The sequence below is a fragment of the Drosophila ficusphila genome, unplaced genomic scaffold (assembly GCF_018152265.1).
Source record: "Drosophila ficusphila isolate 14025-0441.05 unplaced genomic scaffold, ASM1815226v1 contig_412, whole genome shotgun sequence".
NCBI lineage: Eukaryota > Metazoa > Arthropoda > Insecta > Diptera > Drosophilidae > Drosophila > Drosophila ficusphila.
In genome coordinates this window covers 1,661,140-1,676,321 of record NW_025064326.1, presented here as the reverse complement: position 1 = coordinate 1,676,321, position 15,182 = coordinate 1,661,140, and the positions used below count along the sequence as shown (strand labels likewise).

Sequence of the window (15,182 nt, the reverse complement as noted above, 5' to 3'; positions counted from 1 at the left end):
TAAAACAGCCGTTTGCTGACTGACGAAAGCTACTTGCTTTTGAGCGAAACGGCCACACGTTTTCCCTACACCACCGGCGACCCGATTTCTCTTGGAAAATATAATGCAACTCACAGTTAGAGTCGGATCGGTCGCCCTGGCGGCGCTAAAATCGGGCAGATAGTATATAGATTTATCCATTATAATCGGCAGAACTGTAAAGTTTCTTCCCCCGCCCGTGGCAAAGTGAAAATCATGTGCTAGTAGCAAATATCTGAAAAAACAGCTGCGGTGGCAGAAAATTAGATTGCACATTTCTTTTGTTATAATCTCGCACCTTGGAAAATCAAAGAAAATTGAGAAAAATCAGCAAGAGGAAGAGGAGAGCAGGAGAAAACCAAAGCAAAACAAAACAAAGCGATATAGCATTTGTTTTCGTTCATTGAAGCACACACCCACACAAAGTGAGTGATAAAAATAATTTACGTCACCTACTGATAAGGTCAATAACAACCGTATAATCGCATGTGTTATTATCACGGTCGAGCTTGCACTCGATAAAACGTTCATCTTGTGACAGTAATTTAAAGTTTTAAAGTACAGTGACCCCTCAATATAAGGCCACTTTACGCATACATACATAAAGCAAATAGTTGCCCTTTGAACTCAAGGAATCTGAAGACATAAAACAAAAGAAACATATCATTCCCAATTAAAATTAACGCATACTGTTCTGCTCAATTGATATTGCTTGCAATAAAACTGTTCAAAATACATTTAACATAATATTTTTAACCTTTCAAGAATGCAAAACTGGCTGGCTTCGCACGACGGCGACGAGGATGCGATGGCGGCTCCATCGGCGTGTCCCTCGTCAGCGGAAAGCAGCAACCGAAGGATCTTCGGCGACATAACCACCAACCGACTGTGGACCTTTCGGGTCCTGATGAACCAGGACCTGGCGGCCAACGAGCAGCTGGCCATCGTGGGCAACTGCGAGGCCCTGGGAAACTGGCAGCACTCAGGAGCCTCCATTTTGAGCCGTGACAGCGGGGACGAGGACAGCAATCTCTGGACTGGCGAGGTCTATATTCCACGGCACTGCGACACGGAGTACCGCTACTTAGTCTGTGCCTTGGACCCGAGTGCCGAGCATCTGGTGGTCCGCCGCTGGGAAACCCACTTACAGGTTTACAAATTGCTTATCTAGTGACCCTATACGAGTGGAGTCCAAAATCCAGCGGGACCTGGGGCCGGATCTGATTTGTATGCACTCGTATGGGACGCAAAACCAAGGGTATTTAATATAGCGAGACTAAAGAGTCTCTTTCCTTGCAGCCTAGAGTTATCAGGGAACTGGACGAGCAGCCGGCCAAGGATTACAAGGATATATTCGGCTCGAGTAATGGCCAGGAGAAGGTCGATCGCGGGTGGCTGACCAAGGAGACCCTTGTCCAGCTGAAATTCTTCTACGCCCCCTTTACGTTCAAGCAGCGCATGAAAAGGCGGCACATCCAGGTCAAGGTGACGCCCATGAACCTAAGCATCCCGAGTGCCAGTTGTGACTCCCTCGCACCGGTCTCCCCGTTGGAGGATTCCCTATCGAACGACACGCACGACACCAAGGAGAACGGCGGCGAGTCCTCGACAGCCTTCGCCTTCAGCGAGGTGGTCACCTTGAGTGCCGATGAGTGCGAGATCCGCAGCCAGGAGCAGTTTGGCACCGCCTGCGGTCCCTCCGACTTGGTCATCTTCCACCTGACCGTCGGCGACTTCGAGAACACCGCCTACCTGATCGATTTGTACAGCTACAGCTCGCGAGTGGCCAGGGAAGACGGCCCTCCGAATCACCTGGGCTACCACTATGTACTGCCCAATCTCTTCAAGCGCTCCGAGGGCAACGTGGAGCTGCCGATCACCTGCGCCAAGGGCCACCGACCCCTGGGCATGATGCGACTGGGATACCTCATTGTGAAGCCCTCCTCGCAGTGCGCCCACATGGACATGAGGGTCAGCTACGCCCGCTACTGGAACAACAAGTGGACGGGCCTGGACGTGGGCCACCGCGGCTCGGGGACCAGCTTCAAGGCCAAGGACGCCGTGATCCGAGAGAACACCATAACGTCCCTGAAGAACGCCGCCGACCACGGTGCCGACATGGTGGAGTTCGACGTGCAACTCAGCAAGGATCTTGTTCCGGTGGTGTACCACGACTTCATGATCTACGTCTCGCTGAAGTCCAAGTGCAGCATGCAGGAGCACGACTTCCTGGCGCTGCCGATGCGGGAACTGTCCCTGGAGCAACTGAAGAAGTTGAAGGTGTACCACACAGCCGAGGGTCTGTCGCGGGAAACCCGCTCGTTCCACAACGACGACATGCTGGAGCACCAACCCTTTCCCCAGTTAGCCGACGTGCTGGACGCCTTGGATGTCCACGTGGGCTTCAACATTGAAATCAAGTGGTCCCAAAGGCTGGAGGACGGCAAGATGGAGGAGGAATTCGAGCATGTTGTGGACAGAAATCTCTACATCGACTGCATCCTAGACGTGGTGCTGCGGAAGGCCGGAAACCGCAGAATAGTACTTAGTTGTTTCGATCCCGACATCTGCACCATTCTGAGATACAAACAAAATCGCTATCCCGTCATGTTCCTAACGCTCGGAAGGACCACGAAGTACCAGCAGTATTTGGATCCCAGGGGCAACTCCATGGAACTGGCCGTGTGGCACGCGGTGGCCATGGAGCTCCTGGGCGTTGTGGCGCACACGGAGGACTTGCTGCGCGACCCCAGTCAGGTAACTTGATCCTCTCTCGAGTCGTGAACCACTCAGCCACGGACGCTTTTAGGTGAATCTGGCCAAGGAGCGCGGCTTGGTGCTGTTCTGCTGGGGCGACGACAACAACTCCAAGGACACGATCAAGCTGCTGAAGGACCTGGGTCTGCACGCCATCATCTACGACAAGATGGATGTCCTGACCAGCAAGGAGATCAAGGTGAGTGCTCGAATAATATTTATATGACACATATTTACCAACTATTTTTCTTCCTTCCCCAGCAAAGCGTTTTCCACCTTCAGGCCAAGGACAGCCAGAAGGAGCTGCTCAAGTTACAGGCCCTGGAAATGGGACATGTGTGGCACACCTCTGCCGACGGAAACGAGGAACAGCAGGCATAGGACTCGATCTGCTCGACTGTTTTATACTCATCTTTTCGCAGCGAACACCGCTCTGCTAGGACCAAAACTCATCTGATTTTCACTTGTGTGATTCATTATCATTTCCTCATTTCAACACTTAGCAAATTGCATTTGATTTTTATAAAAAGCTTAATTAAAATTGTACTTATTGTCTTTCAAACCAAAAAATAGGATCTTTTATTATTTTATTATAACCGCTCTGTACTTCAGCTTTACGTTCCCCAATCTCTAATAAATACTATTTTGAAGAACCATTTTAGGGTAGTTTGTATGTTGGGATGACTTTCAATATGTTTTTAAAATGATTTGCGAGTTGGATTGCATTCATGTAATTTTTTGCAAATAAATATTTGTTTATTTAGTTCACTATTAAGTGACAAGAAGTTCGCACAGGTGGAATTCTTGGCATCAATTAATTTAATTGGCTTAGTTTCCATTATTGACAATCACTAAGGTCAATCCGCAATCATTACATATAACAAAGTATTTAAAGGCTGCACGTCTTGCGATGTTCTTATGGCTGCCTTGCTTTTAAAAACCAAGATTCGATATGCCACTTGTGCCATCACTCATACGCAGTGTTGTAATTTGGCGCCACACCGAGTGAATGTCAGAGCAAAAGAAAAGTGAAAACTAGAAAAGACACTGCGCATGTACTCAGCTCGAGTGCGATGCAAAGAACAATATCAACATCCCTCCGGAGGGAACGGAGCGTGGAAGTTCCGTCGGTGTTGATTCGGTTTGTTCGGATTCCTTTTCAGTTTGTAAAATCGCCTCGAACGCTTTGGAACGCGCGCGCGAAGAGATCGGACGGCCAACTCCCCGGAAAGAAAGAAAAACAGAGGAAGGAGGCGCCCCCCGCGAAAAGAAATCGAGTGTAGTTTAGTAGTGAACTAGTCCTCAGTTTAGTTCTCCCCTTTTAACCGAAACCCAACTTCAAATCCAGCGTTTTCCCGAGTTTTCCCGTGTCCAGAGCCAACAGCCAAGAGCCCAGAGTCCCAGCATCGGAACTATGTTTATGGGCAGAGCGCAGCGAGGCCGCAGGATGAGAGAATAGGTGAGAGATCGGCGAAGGCGGGATATGGATTTATCTGGCCGAGATACGGCCGTCCCCCGGATATATTCGGGCAGTTCGCGGAGCTCCACTCCGGGTCACTCCGGGCTTAAAGCCAATGCTGCGGCGGACAATAAGGAAGTTTGTGATACACCGAAAACGGAAAAATCGATGCGTGCGCGACGACAACACACACGTGCACTATGTGTGTGTATATCAAGTATACGCCAAGTTAACCGAGGCAGGCAACTTCATGCCACAACAAAAACACGCTGCTTACAAAACACTCCTGACCTACTGTGTTGTGTGCACCCCAGCAGAACAGCAGAACAGCAGAACGGCAGAACAGCACCCCCATTTTTCACTCTGCCCCGCCAGGAGGCAGTTAAGCCACCTTCTAACTACTCTACTTGCGTGTAATGTTCTTTCTGGGGGAAGGAAATTCGGTGTAAAAAAGTACATAGCGCGGCTAAGGGGGGCCGAAACTCATTTTAAATACTTCTGCTTCTGCTTCTGCTTCTGTTTCTGCCTTTGGTTCTGGTTATAACTCTGGTTCTGGCCAAGAAGCGTGCGTTTTGTAGGGGAACCCTCGGGCTCTCCCCTGCTCATTAGCAGTGAATAAATAATGCGGCTAGGCAAACTCGCTTGTACGCCACACATCCTGCACTTTAAACCCATGAATATTAAGCCAGCGCTGGGCAATCCCGAATCGTCGGCAGAGTGTGTATAACATAATCATTAGCATTAATTGCAACTGAATTCCACCACTTGGCCGGACAGGAAAACTGCCCTCAGCGTGTGTTTGGCTTGTTATGTTTGTTTTGTTTATAAAGCCTCATGAAAATCGTGTGAGTTGTTTTGTATTTTTATGGCGCTGATTTGAAAATCGGCATCGAATCCGAGGGGCAGCCGGCTGCGGGTAAACAGCCAATGGAAACTGATGAGAATCGACAACAGAAAAATAACAGCCGGACAGACAGCGACTGGCAGACAGTTGGACCAGAAAAGCCGACGGACAGGACGCTGTTGCTTACTTGTACGTGATGTACACACACCAGTGTCCAAGGAAGTAGTTCCTATTTCAAAATCCGAAATTTCGGCTTAGGAAACCTAGAAAGTTTATGATATGAAATGGAATTTACTTTATCTTGATATGCTCTTCAGTCTAAACTTTCCTTTTTTATTAGTCTGCACAAGTTCACTAACTTCGTGACCGCAACTGTTCCCCTGGTCATCCACATACAGTTGTATCTGTGCGAGCGGGAGTGTAAACAATGCAGCGCCAAAACTAAATATTGTTTAAGAACAAATATTTGCCTTTTGTGCAAATCACGAAAGGCAATTTCATTATTCCGCTACGTTCGGCTCCTTTTACTTTATTTCTGTTCTAGACAACAAGATAGTCTTTTTTCGCGCCACTCTCCAAAAACGATGACGCTATCGATGATATGGTTCGACTATATTTAGTTAGATCTAGGAGAAGGAAAATAAAACCAAGTGGGATGCGCTTCACGAGCTGCTAATGGGTCAATTCAATCGAAGCGAATATTATGGCCAATTTTCCAAATAAATGGCCTTAGTTCGAGCGTTGAGCTTGTTGATTTTAAATTAAGTGAATCCGGGCATTGAGTCATCGGATGCATTCATCGAATGGTTTTGGATTCGGGGATTCATTGGAACAGGTAAAAAACCCTTTTCCAGAGAGTTCATCCGGCACGCTTTTACACATAACGAAATCACTTGGGTTTGGAATCGCGTACCCGCATTTATTATCTTTTAAGTAAACAAATACCGGAAAGTATTCCGCCATAAATTGAGGATGTGCGAAACTTTGGCACTCAACTGAAATAATATAAAATATGAGTGTTCTCAATGATTTGTATACAAAAATATTGATTTTGAATTGATTGCTGGTATATTTTACATTTGGAGGCGAGGTTAGGTTTTTTGTTAAGAAAATTTCTTTTGTTTACTAAAATCTTATTGTTTGAGATTTAAGCACTTATTTATAAATACGTTTCGAAATCGATAAAGGTTTTTATCATAACAAACATTAACAATGGCTAAGAAAGTACTTACCTTTCTATGTATACCTTTAAAGCTACCCTCTAATTTCTTTGTTCTTAAAATAGTTGTGCGTGCGTAAATTATGAACGTTTGGAATAGACTTTTTACTCGGCACATGTGTGTCTAGGTCATAAACTCGTAATTATGAACCATTAAAGAAAAGGGATCACATAAGCAACAAAACTTGCTTGTAGTTTGTTTATAAGAACTTTGGTTAGGCCCACTATATAATCTCAGGAATTCATAGTTTATATTCATACGTTATGGTTTTTCCAAGTTCTTAAATGAAATCTATCTCTTTCAGCACCATGGTGTACAATCCAGCCCCAACCTAGTGAGTACCTGAATGCGGGGATCCTTTGGGTATGCTCCTAACATCTAGTTAAACCATTTCAAGTGGGAGTCCGAGGGCTTGAGACCTGATCCCCACTGGGTGCCGAAGACTGGACCGGAGGGAGCGAGAGGAGAGTGAGGTGCCTGGGAAGAAAGGCACGCAGAACTGAATAAATCGTGGAAAAGGACAACGAAAAGCATCAGGTTTGCCAGTAACACTCAAATCAACACAATCCCAAGAAGAGCAGACTAAAATATTATCCAAGCCCACACAAAAACCCATCAACACAACCAATTCAAAAATATTCGCTGGAAAAGCCCCCAAAGAAATACCACAAGAAATAGAAACCTACACAGAAAATCGTTTATTTCAAAACAATATTAAATTCCTAACAAACAAAAGTTTATGGAATATTTATTAAATACCATTTAATTTATGTTCAATAGCACTTAAAAACACAAAAACAAACAAGACCGCAGGCTGCACACATTTTTCAACAATTTGTATATCATTGAATGGCCACGTTATAATTTAAATGATTGAGTTTTGAGTTCTTATCTGGGAAAATGACCTACATACCTAAAAAAATGCAACATTATGCGCACGCAGCCATGAATCTGATCAATATGGACTCCGAGAACCGGGTGGTGCTCAATGTGGGTGGCATCAGGCACGAGACCTACAAGGCCACGCTGAAGAAGATTCCGGCGACGCGACTGTCCCGGCTGACAGAGGCCCTGGCCAACTACGATCCGATACTGAACGAGTACTTCTTTGATCGGCATCCGGGCGTCTTCGCACAAGTGCTCAACTATTACAGGTGAGAGGATCTATTTAGCTCTTATTGGATTTACTAAATAATAAAAAACTTGGTGCTTTCAGAACCGGTAAGCTTCACTATCCCACGGACGTGTGCGGACCGCTGTTCGAGGAGGAGCTGGAGTTTTGGGGCCTAGACTCGAACCAAGTGGAGCCCTGCTGTTGGATGACCTACACACAGGTTTGTCTACCCCTCAAATATATTTCCCAACTACCCAAATTGATCTTGTAACCCACTTGCAGCATCGCGACACCCAGGAAACCCTTGCCGTGTTGGATCGACTCGATCTGGATACGGAGAAACCGTCCGAGGAGGAATTGGCACGTAAATTCGGCTTCGAAGAGGACTACTACAAAGGCACCACATCCTGGTGGCAGGAGATGAAGCCGCGCATTTGGTCCTTGTTCGACGAGCCCTACAGTTCCAATGCCGCGAAGGTGGGTTATGATAATGGGGCTTCAATTGGTGTACCAGACGTATATGTTTTTATACTTATATGACATAAATTCAGTCAGAAATGCATTTAACAGAAAACACTAGAATTCACTTTTCAATGAAGCTATTAATATTTCAACAATTTCAAGAATGAGTAGAGAAAACACCCACCTAAAAGTTCCACATAACACGAAGTCTAATGAGTAATTTCAAAAGAGTTTTAGATTTTAGTTTGGCAATATGTTCTCGGCGTCGCATCTATTTCTGTATTTAGTGAATGATTTAATGTGTACTTGTTTAATTTGCACTGATATGCCAACATATTAAGCTATTAATCATCTTGAAAATATGTCTTTATTTTGGAACATAGATCTACTTATGAAATGATTTATCTTGCAGACCATTGGCGTGGTTTCGGTGTTCTTCATCTGCATCTCGATCCTGTCGTTCTGCCTGAAGACCCATCCTGATATGCGGGTGCCCATCGTGAGGAACATCACTGTGAAAACCGCGAATGGCAGCAACGGATGGTTTCTGGAGAAGACACAGACCAACGCGCACATAGCCTTCTTCTATATCGAATGCGTATGCAATGCCTGGTTCACCTTTGAAATATTGGTAACAGTTTTAAATAGATACAGAATTCTAGAACTATATTAAATGTGGTTAAACCCCTACAGGTGCGCTTTATCTCATCGCCGAACAAGTGCGAGTTCATCAAGTCATCTGTTAACATCATAGACTACATAGCGACGCTTAGTTTTTATATCGATCTAGTGCTTCAGCGGTTCGCATCGCACCTGGAGAACGCTGACATCCTCGAGTTCTTCTCGATCATCCGCATCATGCGGCTGTTCAAGCTGACGCGCCACTCGTCCGGCCTGAAGATCCTCATCCAGACGTTCCGGGCCTCGGCCAAGGAGCTGACCCTGCTGGTGTTCTTCCTCGTCCTGGGCATCGTGATCTTCGCCAGCCTCGTCTACTACGCGGAGCGCATCCAGCCGAACCCGCACAACGACTTCAACAGCATCCCCCTGGGGCTCTGGTGGGCCCTCGTCACCATGACCACCGTCGGCTACGGCGACATGGCCCCCAAGACCTACATCGGCATGTTCGTGGGCGCCCTCTGCGCCCTCGCCGGCGTCCTAACCATCGCACTGCCAGTGCCCGTCATCGTCAGCAACTTCGCCATGTACTACTCGCACACGCAGGCCCGGGCCAAACTGCCAAAGAAGCGGAGACGAGTGCTTCCCGTCGAGCAGCCGCGACAGCCCCGACTGCCAGGTGGGTCCCAAAATGGAATAAAATAACTCCATTGCTCCATACAAATCTCTGAATTTCTTTAACGTGTTCCTTTTACTTTTCAGGTGCCCCTGGCGGCGTCAGTGGCTGTGGCACCCCGGGATCTGGTCCCCATTCGGGGCCCATGGGATCCGGCGGAACTGGACCCCGTCGCATGAACAATAAAACGAAGGACCTGGTCAGCCCCAAGTCAGGTGAGTGTTTGTGTGTCCTCACACGATTACACCACACCGACTCCCACAATCCAAGCAAAATGCAAGCCTTAAGCTAAGCCACAAAAATAAGTATGTAATAATTTTAAAACCGAGCTACGCTTTAAAGGGCACAGCCAAAAAATAACACTAAGTACTTAAAGCGAGTCAACAAGCCAAGCCAAGCCAACAAGTTCTTAACCTGTCTTTTAAAGCTCGCACAGCTGCACCCTCAGTTCGAAAGTAATCGAGTTCAATGGATTAACTTGCAATTCACAACCCAGTAATAAATACTCGTTATCCTTTGTGCCGTCTCGCAGTTTCTCCTGGCAAATGAATATAAATAACAATAAGAGCCCAGTAAATGCCAGAGAATACGAATCTGTGACCCCGACAACCCCTGGTTTTGGGTGTGCTTACCCTTTTCGGCTATACTATATCCATTATATAACATATCATTCGTCGTGTACGTGTATATATGTACTCTATGTAATTACCATGCATTTGAGGCTTCTTAATTCATACTCCAGTTTGTTAATTTATCCAGCTAAGCTTTTATTTAACGCAACTCATTCGAAGGGGAGCTGAAATGGGAGATCGATTGGATTGGGAAGAAACCACACCAGAAAATAAAGCAAAAGTTATAGTTATTCAACCTTTTCAAATCCCATCGATCTCGTTAACTCCTGCCAAAAAGCCAAAGTTTCAAGTCATTACCCCATCATAAGCAGACCTTCCGTTTTTCTTCACTCACCCAAGGCATATATGTATATTCAAAGTCATCTCTTTGCAATCAATTTAGGACATACTTTTTCCATCGAGTCAGCAAAGTACAAGAATATGTATCGTACCAATATAAATATACCCCTTCGCCAATGAATATGATAACCAGATACGAGACTCTTTATTATATGTACCTACTTCAACCTTTATTTTTTCATGTTGATATCTTTGCTCCAAGTACTTTCGTTTACTTTTATATAGTTTAATTTTATTGATAAACGATCCAATCCAAACCCCAAAAATCTTGTGTAAATAGATGAATATACAACAATGATTGGCAAACCGCGCGATGGCAAAAAGAGCAGGCTGCTCTAAGCCACAGAACACGACAGCAACCACAGAACCACGAAACAGCAAACCACAACCAGATCCAGAATCGAAACCCGCTGAAGAACCAATAACCCCCATACCATTACTTCCAAGCTAGAACTTGCAGTGAGAGATGATATTTTCCATATGATAACTTGGCAAACTGATCAATGAGTAAACGACGGAAAAGTAGGGAGAGAACCAAGCCCCGAGGACTGGATAATGACCAAATATCGGATATAGACCGGCGGATCGCGGTACGTTGGAGCGAAAGCACAGTTCTGGATGCCACATAGCCACATAGCCATATAGCCATATGAATACTATGAATACTCGTATGATTACTTTGATTACTCGTTTACTCGTGCCGGCGACGTCTGCTACCGCTATCTACTGTTACTACTACCACTCCAACCTGCTGTATAATCGTATATATAACTACAATATGTAATTTTCTACGTGTTTTCCTCTCTCTCTATTTCTCCACCTATCTTTACATACTCGTAAACAATATTATATACTCTATACTATATATCGTGTACGTGTTGTTCCTCAGTTCTGGCTCGTTCGTTCCTTCGTTACCAGTGTATAAGATACTATATATACTCAGATCTGTAACCGTATCTTCTCTCTCTCTATATATCTGTGTGCGTGTGTAACTTTGTGATTTTTTGTTCTAGTCTCTAGTCTCAGAGCCCCGAATCAGAGATCCCTAGCCACGTAAAATTGATGAAACATGGAAAACTTTGTATTATCTCGAACTCTTGTATTTCAGATATGGCCTTCAGTTTCGACTAAGACAGAAAACAGAACAGAACCAAAGATATTTTGTAATTTGTTAAGCCAGCTCAAGACACAAAACCAGAAACAAGAAACTCAGCAACAAATCGAAAATCGAAAAACGAAACGAAATCAAAACGAAACGAAACCTCAGTTGTATGCAATACCATACTCGTATGTAAAGAAATAGGAGTCCTCGGTTCTCGTTCATCTATCATGCTAACCAAATCAGCTAACCAAACCTCGGACTCTGCTGGGCGGGTGTGTGTTGGTTATAAACCCTTTTATCTCCCCCCCCAAAAAAAAAAAACAACCTCCAACTTTCTCGCTCTCTTCCAACCCGAAACCCCAACTAAAGTGTCAAATAGTTGAAAACTTCGAAACTAGTTCGTAGCAAGCAGAAACTCTAGAGCCACCTTCACGAATCCGACTTCCCAGCATTGATTCTACAAAGTTTGCCCCCCGACCCTTGACCCCCCACCCCCTGCCTGAGTCCAACTATCCCCCGAGCGGAAGTCTTGCGAATCGTAGTTTGAGAACTGTATCTAGCCCTATACTGTACTATACTACTATATATGTGTGTGTTTTTTTGACGAGCATGCTGCATGTGACCCCGATTTTGACCCGATTCCTAGAAGAGTGTGATTAGTGCTTCCCCAGTTGTGTGTGATGTTCGCATTCGCATTCGCATTCGTGTTCGTATTCGTGTTCGTGTTCGTGTTCGTATTACACCACCCCCAGAAACCACCCCCCACAACCCCCGTAAATCGTAGTAGTAACCAAGTGCACCCAGTAATTACCATCAGCAATTTTGAAAACAGTATGAACCAAAAGTTGCCTCCCACCTGCCATAATAAAATTCGAAGTTACCGAATCTGGACTCTCCAGCTTGACTAACCGACCTAATGAAAATAATATTTGTTTCTCTCTCTCTTTTTCTTTCTCTGTATTCTCTTACCACTCCTGGACTCCCACTACTATATCTATCTATTGTTTCCGGCTATGTACTCCACCCACCACCTACTTCCTATCCAACCGAAACTGATAATCCTTTCTCTGGCGGGGTTAAACAAAAAGTTGCTCAACTTTTCGCAGGTCCGCTGGGCGCTAGTATTGTGGCCATGAGTCCCAGGACAATGCTGGACCTGAATCCCGCCCTCGCGATGGGCAAGCCCTCGTTCCAGCCCAGGGTTCCCACGCCCCTGGCGGCCACGCCCCCTCCCAGCTTGGAGGTGGGATCAGCCGGCGCCACTGGAGCCACCAGCACCGCCGCACCACCTCCGCCAGCGGCGCCGCCCAGCATTGCGGTGTCCACCACCGCGAGCGTGGGCAAGGACTCGGGCGTCGCCACCACCACCACCACCACCTCGGCGCACCAGCAGTCGGAGATCAGCAAGAAGGCCTTCCTCTAGGAACGGCAGCCAAGACTCAGCCACCTGATGTCCCCCACATCGCCCATATCCCCATAAGCAATATCTACTCGATATCGATATCCTAGCCACACCTATCGTTGATCAGAGATCGTCTTTGTTTGAACCATATCTGCAGAACCTGGAGTTCGAAATGAATATTATATATTCCCCCGAGAGAGCACAGGAGACCAGCCTCGAATCAAATATCAATTGTGATGCTACTTACTATTCAAGACGTTGTTTGGTTTTAAAGGTTTTACTCAATTACCAACTAACGATTAGTTATCTATATAAAAGGCTAGAACCAAAGCAATAACCTCATCATGTATTTTATCTTTACTTATAATGCGACTAACATTTTAAAACCAATCCCTCTCTGATCGATCGCAATACTTGGACTCGCAACTTGAGTTGACCATATCACGACATACCTATCAATATCGAGCCTAACATAACCTTAGCTAAATATAGATAATCCAATTGCTTGACGACTACACTTAACCATCGAGAGCTAACCAAGCCAGCTAACCAAGTTTTTAACCAAACCAAGTGTTTTACCGAACGCAAGCTTACTAACGATCCATTTTCCACACAAACCATAGAAGTTAGTGCGACGAGGAGTGTATATAAACCTAGATGCTTTGTAACTCGGTTTGCCAGTTCCTTATGCGTTGTGTAAAGACTCGACGTCCCCAGTTCTCGTGGGGCAGGTCGGCCTGAAAGCTTTAATTTGATATACTCGTGTATTTATAGAGGGAGACTCCAACTCAAACGCGGCCAGGGGAGATTAATTAAACAGAAGCCAATCAAAAGTACACACACTCTTTTGAAATTCATTCAAGCCAGGCAAGTGTTGACTTCAACTTTTTCCCGAACTAAGAATAGGAAAGGTGTTGATTTTCTTCAACGTAAAACGCGAAAGTTTTCAGGGAAAAGTTGGAGCCCAAGAAAAACAAACGAAATTTTCCAGCTGCTGGCACTTTACGCTCATCACTCACTTAGACGCCGGGATTATCCTGTAAGCCAGGATAGAACCGCCTCTTATATTTTCTAACTCGAAAGTTGGCCCACATATCAAGAAGCTGGGAAGCCCGAAGAAAATTTTAAATTTCTACCAGCCGAAATGCAAATTATTTCTATTAAATTTTATTTGCTACTCTGCTCCCCCTCTTGAGTAAATGCAAAACAAACAAAGAATCCAGAAGCGGCAGGGAATTCCTTAAAGTTCCGTTCAGTTAACTTGGATTTGGATTTGCTGAAAAAGTTTACAAATTGCTGTGGGGTTAAGTGGGTGGATTCGGCCCGAAAGCCAACTGGCGTGGTTTAAAAACAAACAGGTTTGCAAATTGTTTTCCCCGATTCTCCTTTGATTTAACTTGCGCAAGTCATTAGCTAATTCTCTTGTACATTTTGAATATACTTATCTCTCAGCAAGCATTTGCCTACATATTTGTAAGAATAAACATGATAATTGCTAAGGAAAAACAAAGGAACAAAAACGCAAAGTAATAGGATGCAAAACTTAAGCAACATTGAGATCGAAGCTGGGCAACAATTGAACGAAGTTTGCGAAACATTTGTTAAGTTTTTACAATGAACAAAGCATTAATAATAACTAAATTAATATTAAATACTGCAAGCTATAGGAAATGGATACAAACAATTGTTTATATCGTTTTCGTTTTCTCGCTATGATTTCGAAAGAGTTTTTTAATTGTATAGTTAAGCAAATTGTATACTATTTGAACTAAACAAAACAAATTGTTCTCTCAATAACTCATGAACAAAGGAAGGTAAAGTAATTATATATACATTTATATATATATAATTGAACAAGTATATATATAAATTAAAAAATAAAGAAATGCAATAAAGAAATCTATTGAACACCAAATGATATCTGCATTTTGGTTGGCAACTAAACTATTTCTTTTTATTTAAGGCTGCCGTATTTATAGCGTTTATGGATCAATTCAAGTGTCTAGCTCCGCCACTTAATATGCCGCCCAAACTTTATGGCCATTTCGGCGTTGGCTTCGATTTCATTACCAAAACTTGCTATTGCAATAACGGCAAACAAAGGCTAGGCGAAAAGAAGTAGAGTTTTGGCCCCGAGGGCCTGACCTTCAACACTTGGCACAAAGACCCAGACAAAGCGGGAAAGAGCGTCAGTCGACCAAGTGTAAATCGGGTCTCCATTCACCTCTTTTTGGCCCCTGGCGATGGTCCAATAAAGCGCTTCATTAACCAGAGACCTTTTGGGAGGACAGAGGGGGGAGGACAGAAGGGGGTTTGTACAGCAGCCGAGGAAAAGAGCAAAAATTCCAATGCCTAAACGGGGAATCCCCTCATCCTAAGCCCAAAGCTATTTTCGACTGGCCTCAATCAACAGTTGGTTAACGGGGGTCAAAGGGGGCTCTTGGGCGGCTAAAAACTTTGGGGGTGGCGCACTTTTCGAAGGGGAGCACAGATTTTCTCTCGAGCAACGGCAATTTTTTACTATCCCCCCGGATTCCGT

General features: G+C 44.8%; 2 protein-coding genes across 7 annotated transcripts; both read left to right on the top strand.

Moving 5' to 3' along the window:
• The first annotated feature begins 84 nt into the window (after positions 1-84).
• Positions 85-3,431, top strand: LOC108092538 (glycerophosphocholine phosphodiesterase GPCPD1). Its single transcript, XM_017192166.2, has 5 exons — positions 85-443; positions 784-1,168; positions 1,318-2,775; positions 2,828-2,974; positions 3,037-3,431. The coding sequence occupies exons 2-5, from the start codon at positions 785-787 to the stop codon at positions 3,154-3,156; spliced, it is 2,109 nt and encodes a 702-aa protein (XP_017047655.1). The 5' UTR covers positions 85-443; position 784; the 3' UTR covers positions 3,157-3,431.
• Positions 3,432-3,876: 445 nt separating this feature from the next.
• On the top strand, positions 3,877-14,538 carry LOC108092536 (potassium voltage-gated channel protein Shaw). 6 transcript variants are annotated; one of them, XM_017192163.2, is made up of 10 exons: positions 3,877-4,234; positions 6,603-6,632; positions 6,696-6,835; positions 7,242-7,452; positions 7,515-7,632; positions 7,695-7,889; positions 8,287-8,505; positions 8,568-9,171; positions 9,255-9,383; positions 12,330-14,538. In XM_017192163.2, exons 4-10 carry the CDS (start codon positions 7,244-7,246, stop codon positions 12,662-12,664), a joined length of 1,809 nt encoding a protein of 602 aa, XP_017047652.1. In that variant the 5' UTR covers positions 3,877-4,234; positions 6,603-6,632; positions 6,696-6,835; positions 7,242-7,243; the 3' UTR covers positions 12,665-14,538. The 6 variants fall into 6 exon arrangements, 3 of the variants coding, with proteins under 3 accessions (XP_017047652.1, XP_017047650.1, XP_017047653.1); XR_006245447.1 differs by adding an exon at positions 10,420-11,513 and having other exon boundaries at positions 3,880-4,234; positions 6,696-7,452; positions 12,348-12,457; XR_001771436.1 differs by adding an exon at positions 10,420-10,919 and having other exon boundaries at positions 3,880-4,234; positions 6,696-7,452; positions 12,330-12,406.
• The last annotated feature ends 644 nt before the right edge of the window (positions 14,539-15,182 follow it).

Bases quoted from the DNA above. Each gene is read 5' to 3' on its own strand.
- LOC108092538 (XM_017192166.2), top strand. From the start codon at position 785: ATGCAAAACTGGCTGGCTTCGCACGACGGCGACGAGGATGCGATGGCG. The intron at 1,169-1,317 runs GTTTACAAATTG...CTTTCCTTGCAG, and splicing joins GCTGGGAAACCCACTTACAG to CCTAGAGTTATCAGGGAACT. The intron at 2,975-3,036 runs GTGAGTGCTCGA...TTCCTTCCCCAG, and splicing joins TGACCAGCAAGGAGATCAAG to CAAAGCGTTTTCCACCTTCA.
- LOC108092536 (XM_017192161.1), top strand. From the start codon at position 7,199: ATGACCTACATACCTAAAAAAATGCAACATTATGCGCACGCAGCCATG. The intron at 7,453-7,514 runs GTGAGAGGATCT...TGGTGCTTTCAG, and splicing joins CAAGTGCTCAACTATTACAG to AACCGGTAAGCTTCACTATC. The intron at 9,384-12,329 runs GTGAGTGTTTGT...TTAAACAAAAAG, and splicing joins CCTGGTCAGCCCCAAGTCAG to TTGCTCAACTTTTCGCAGGT.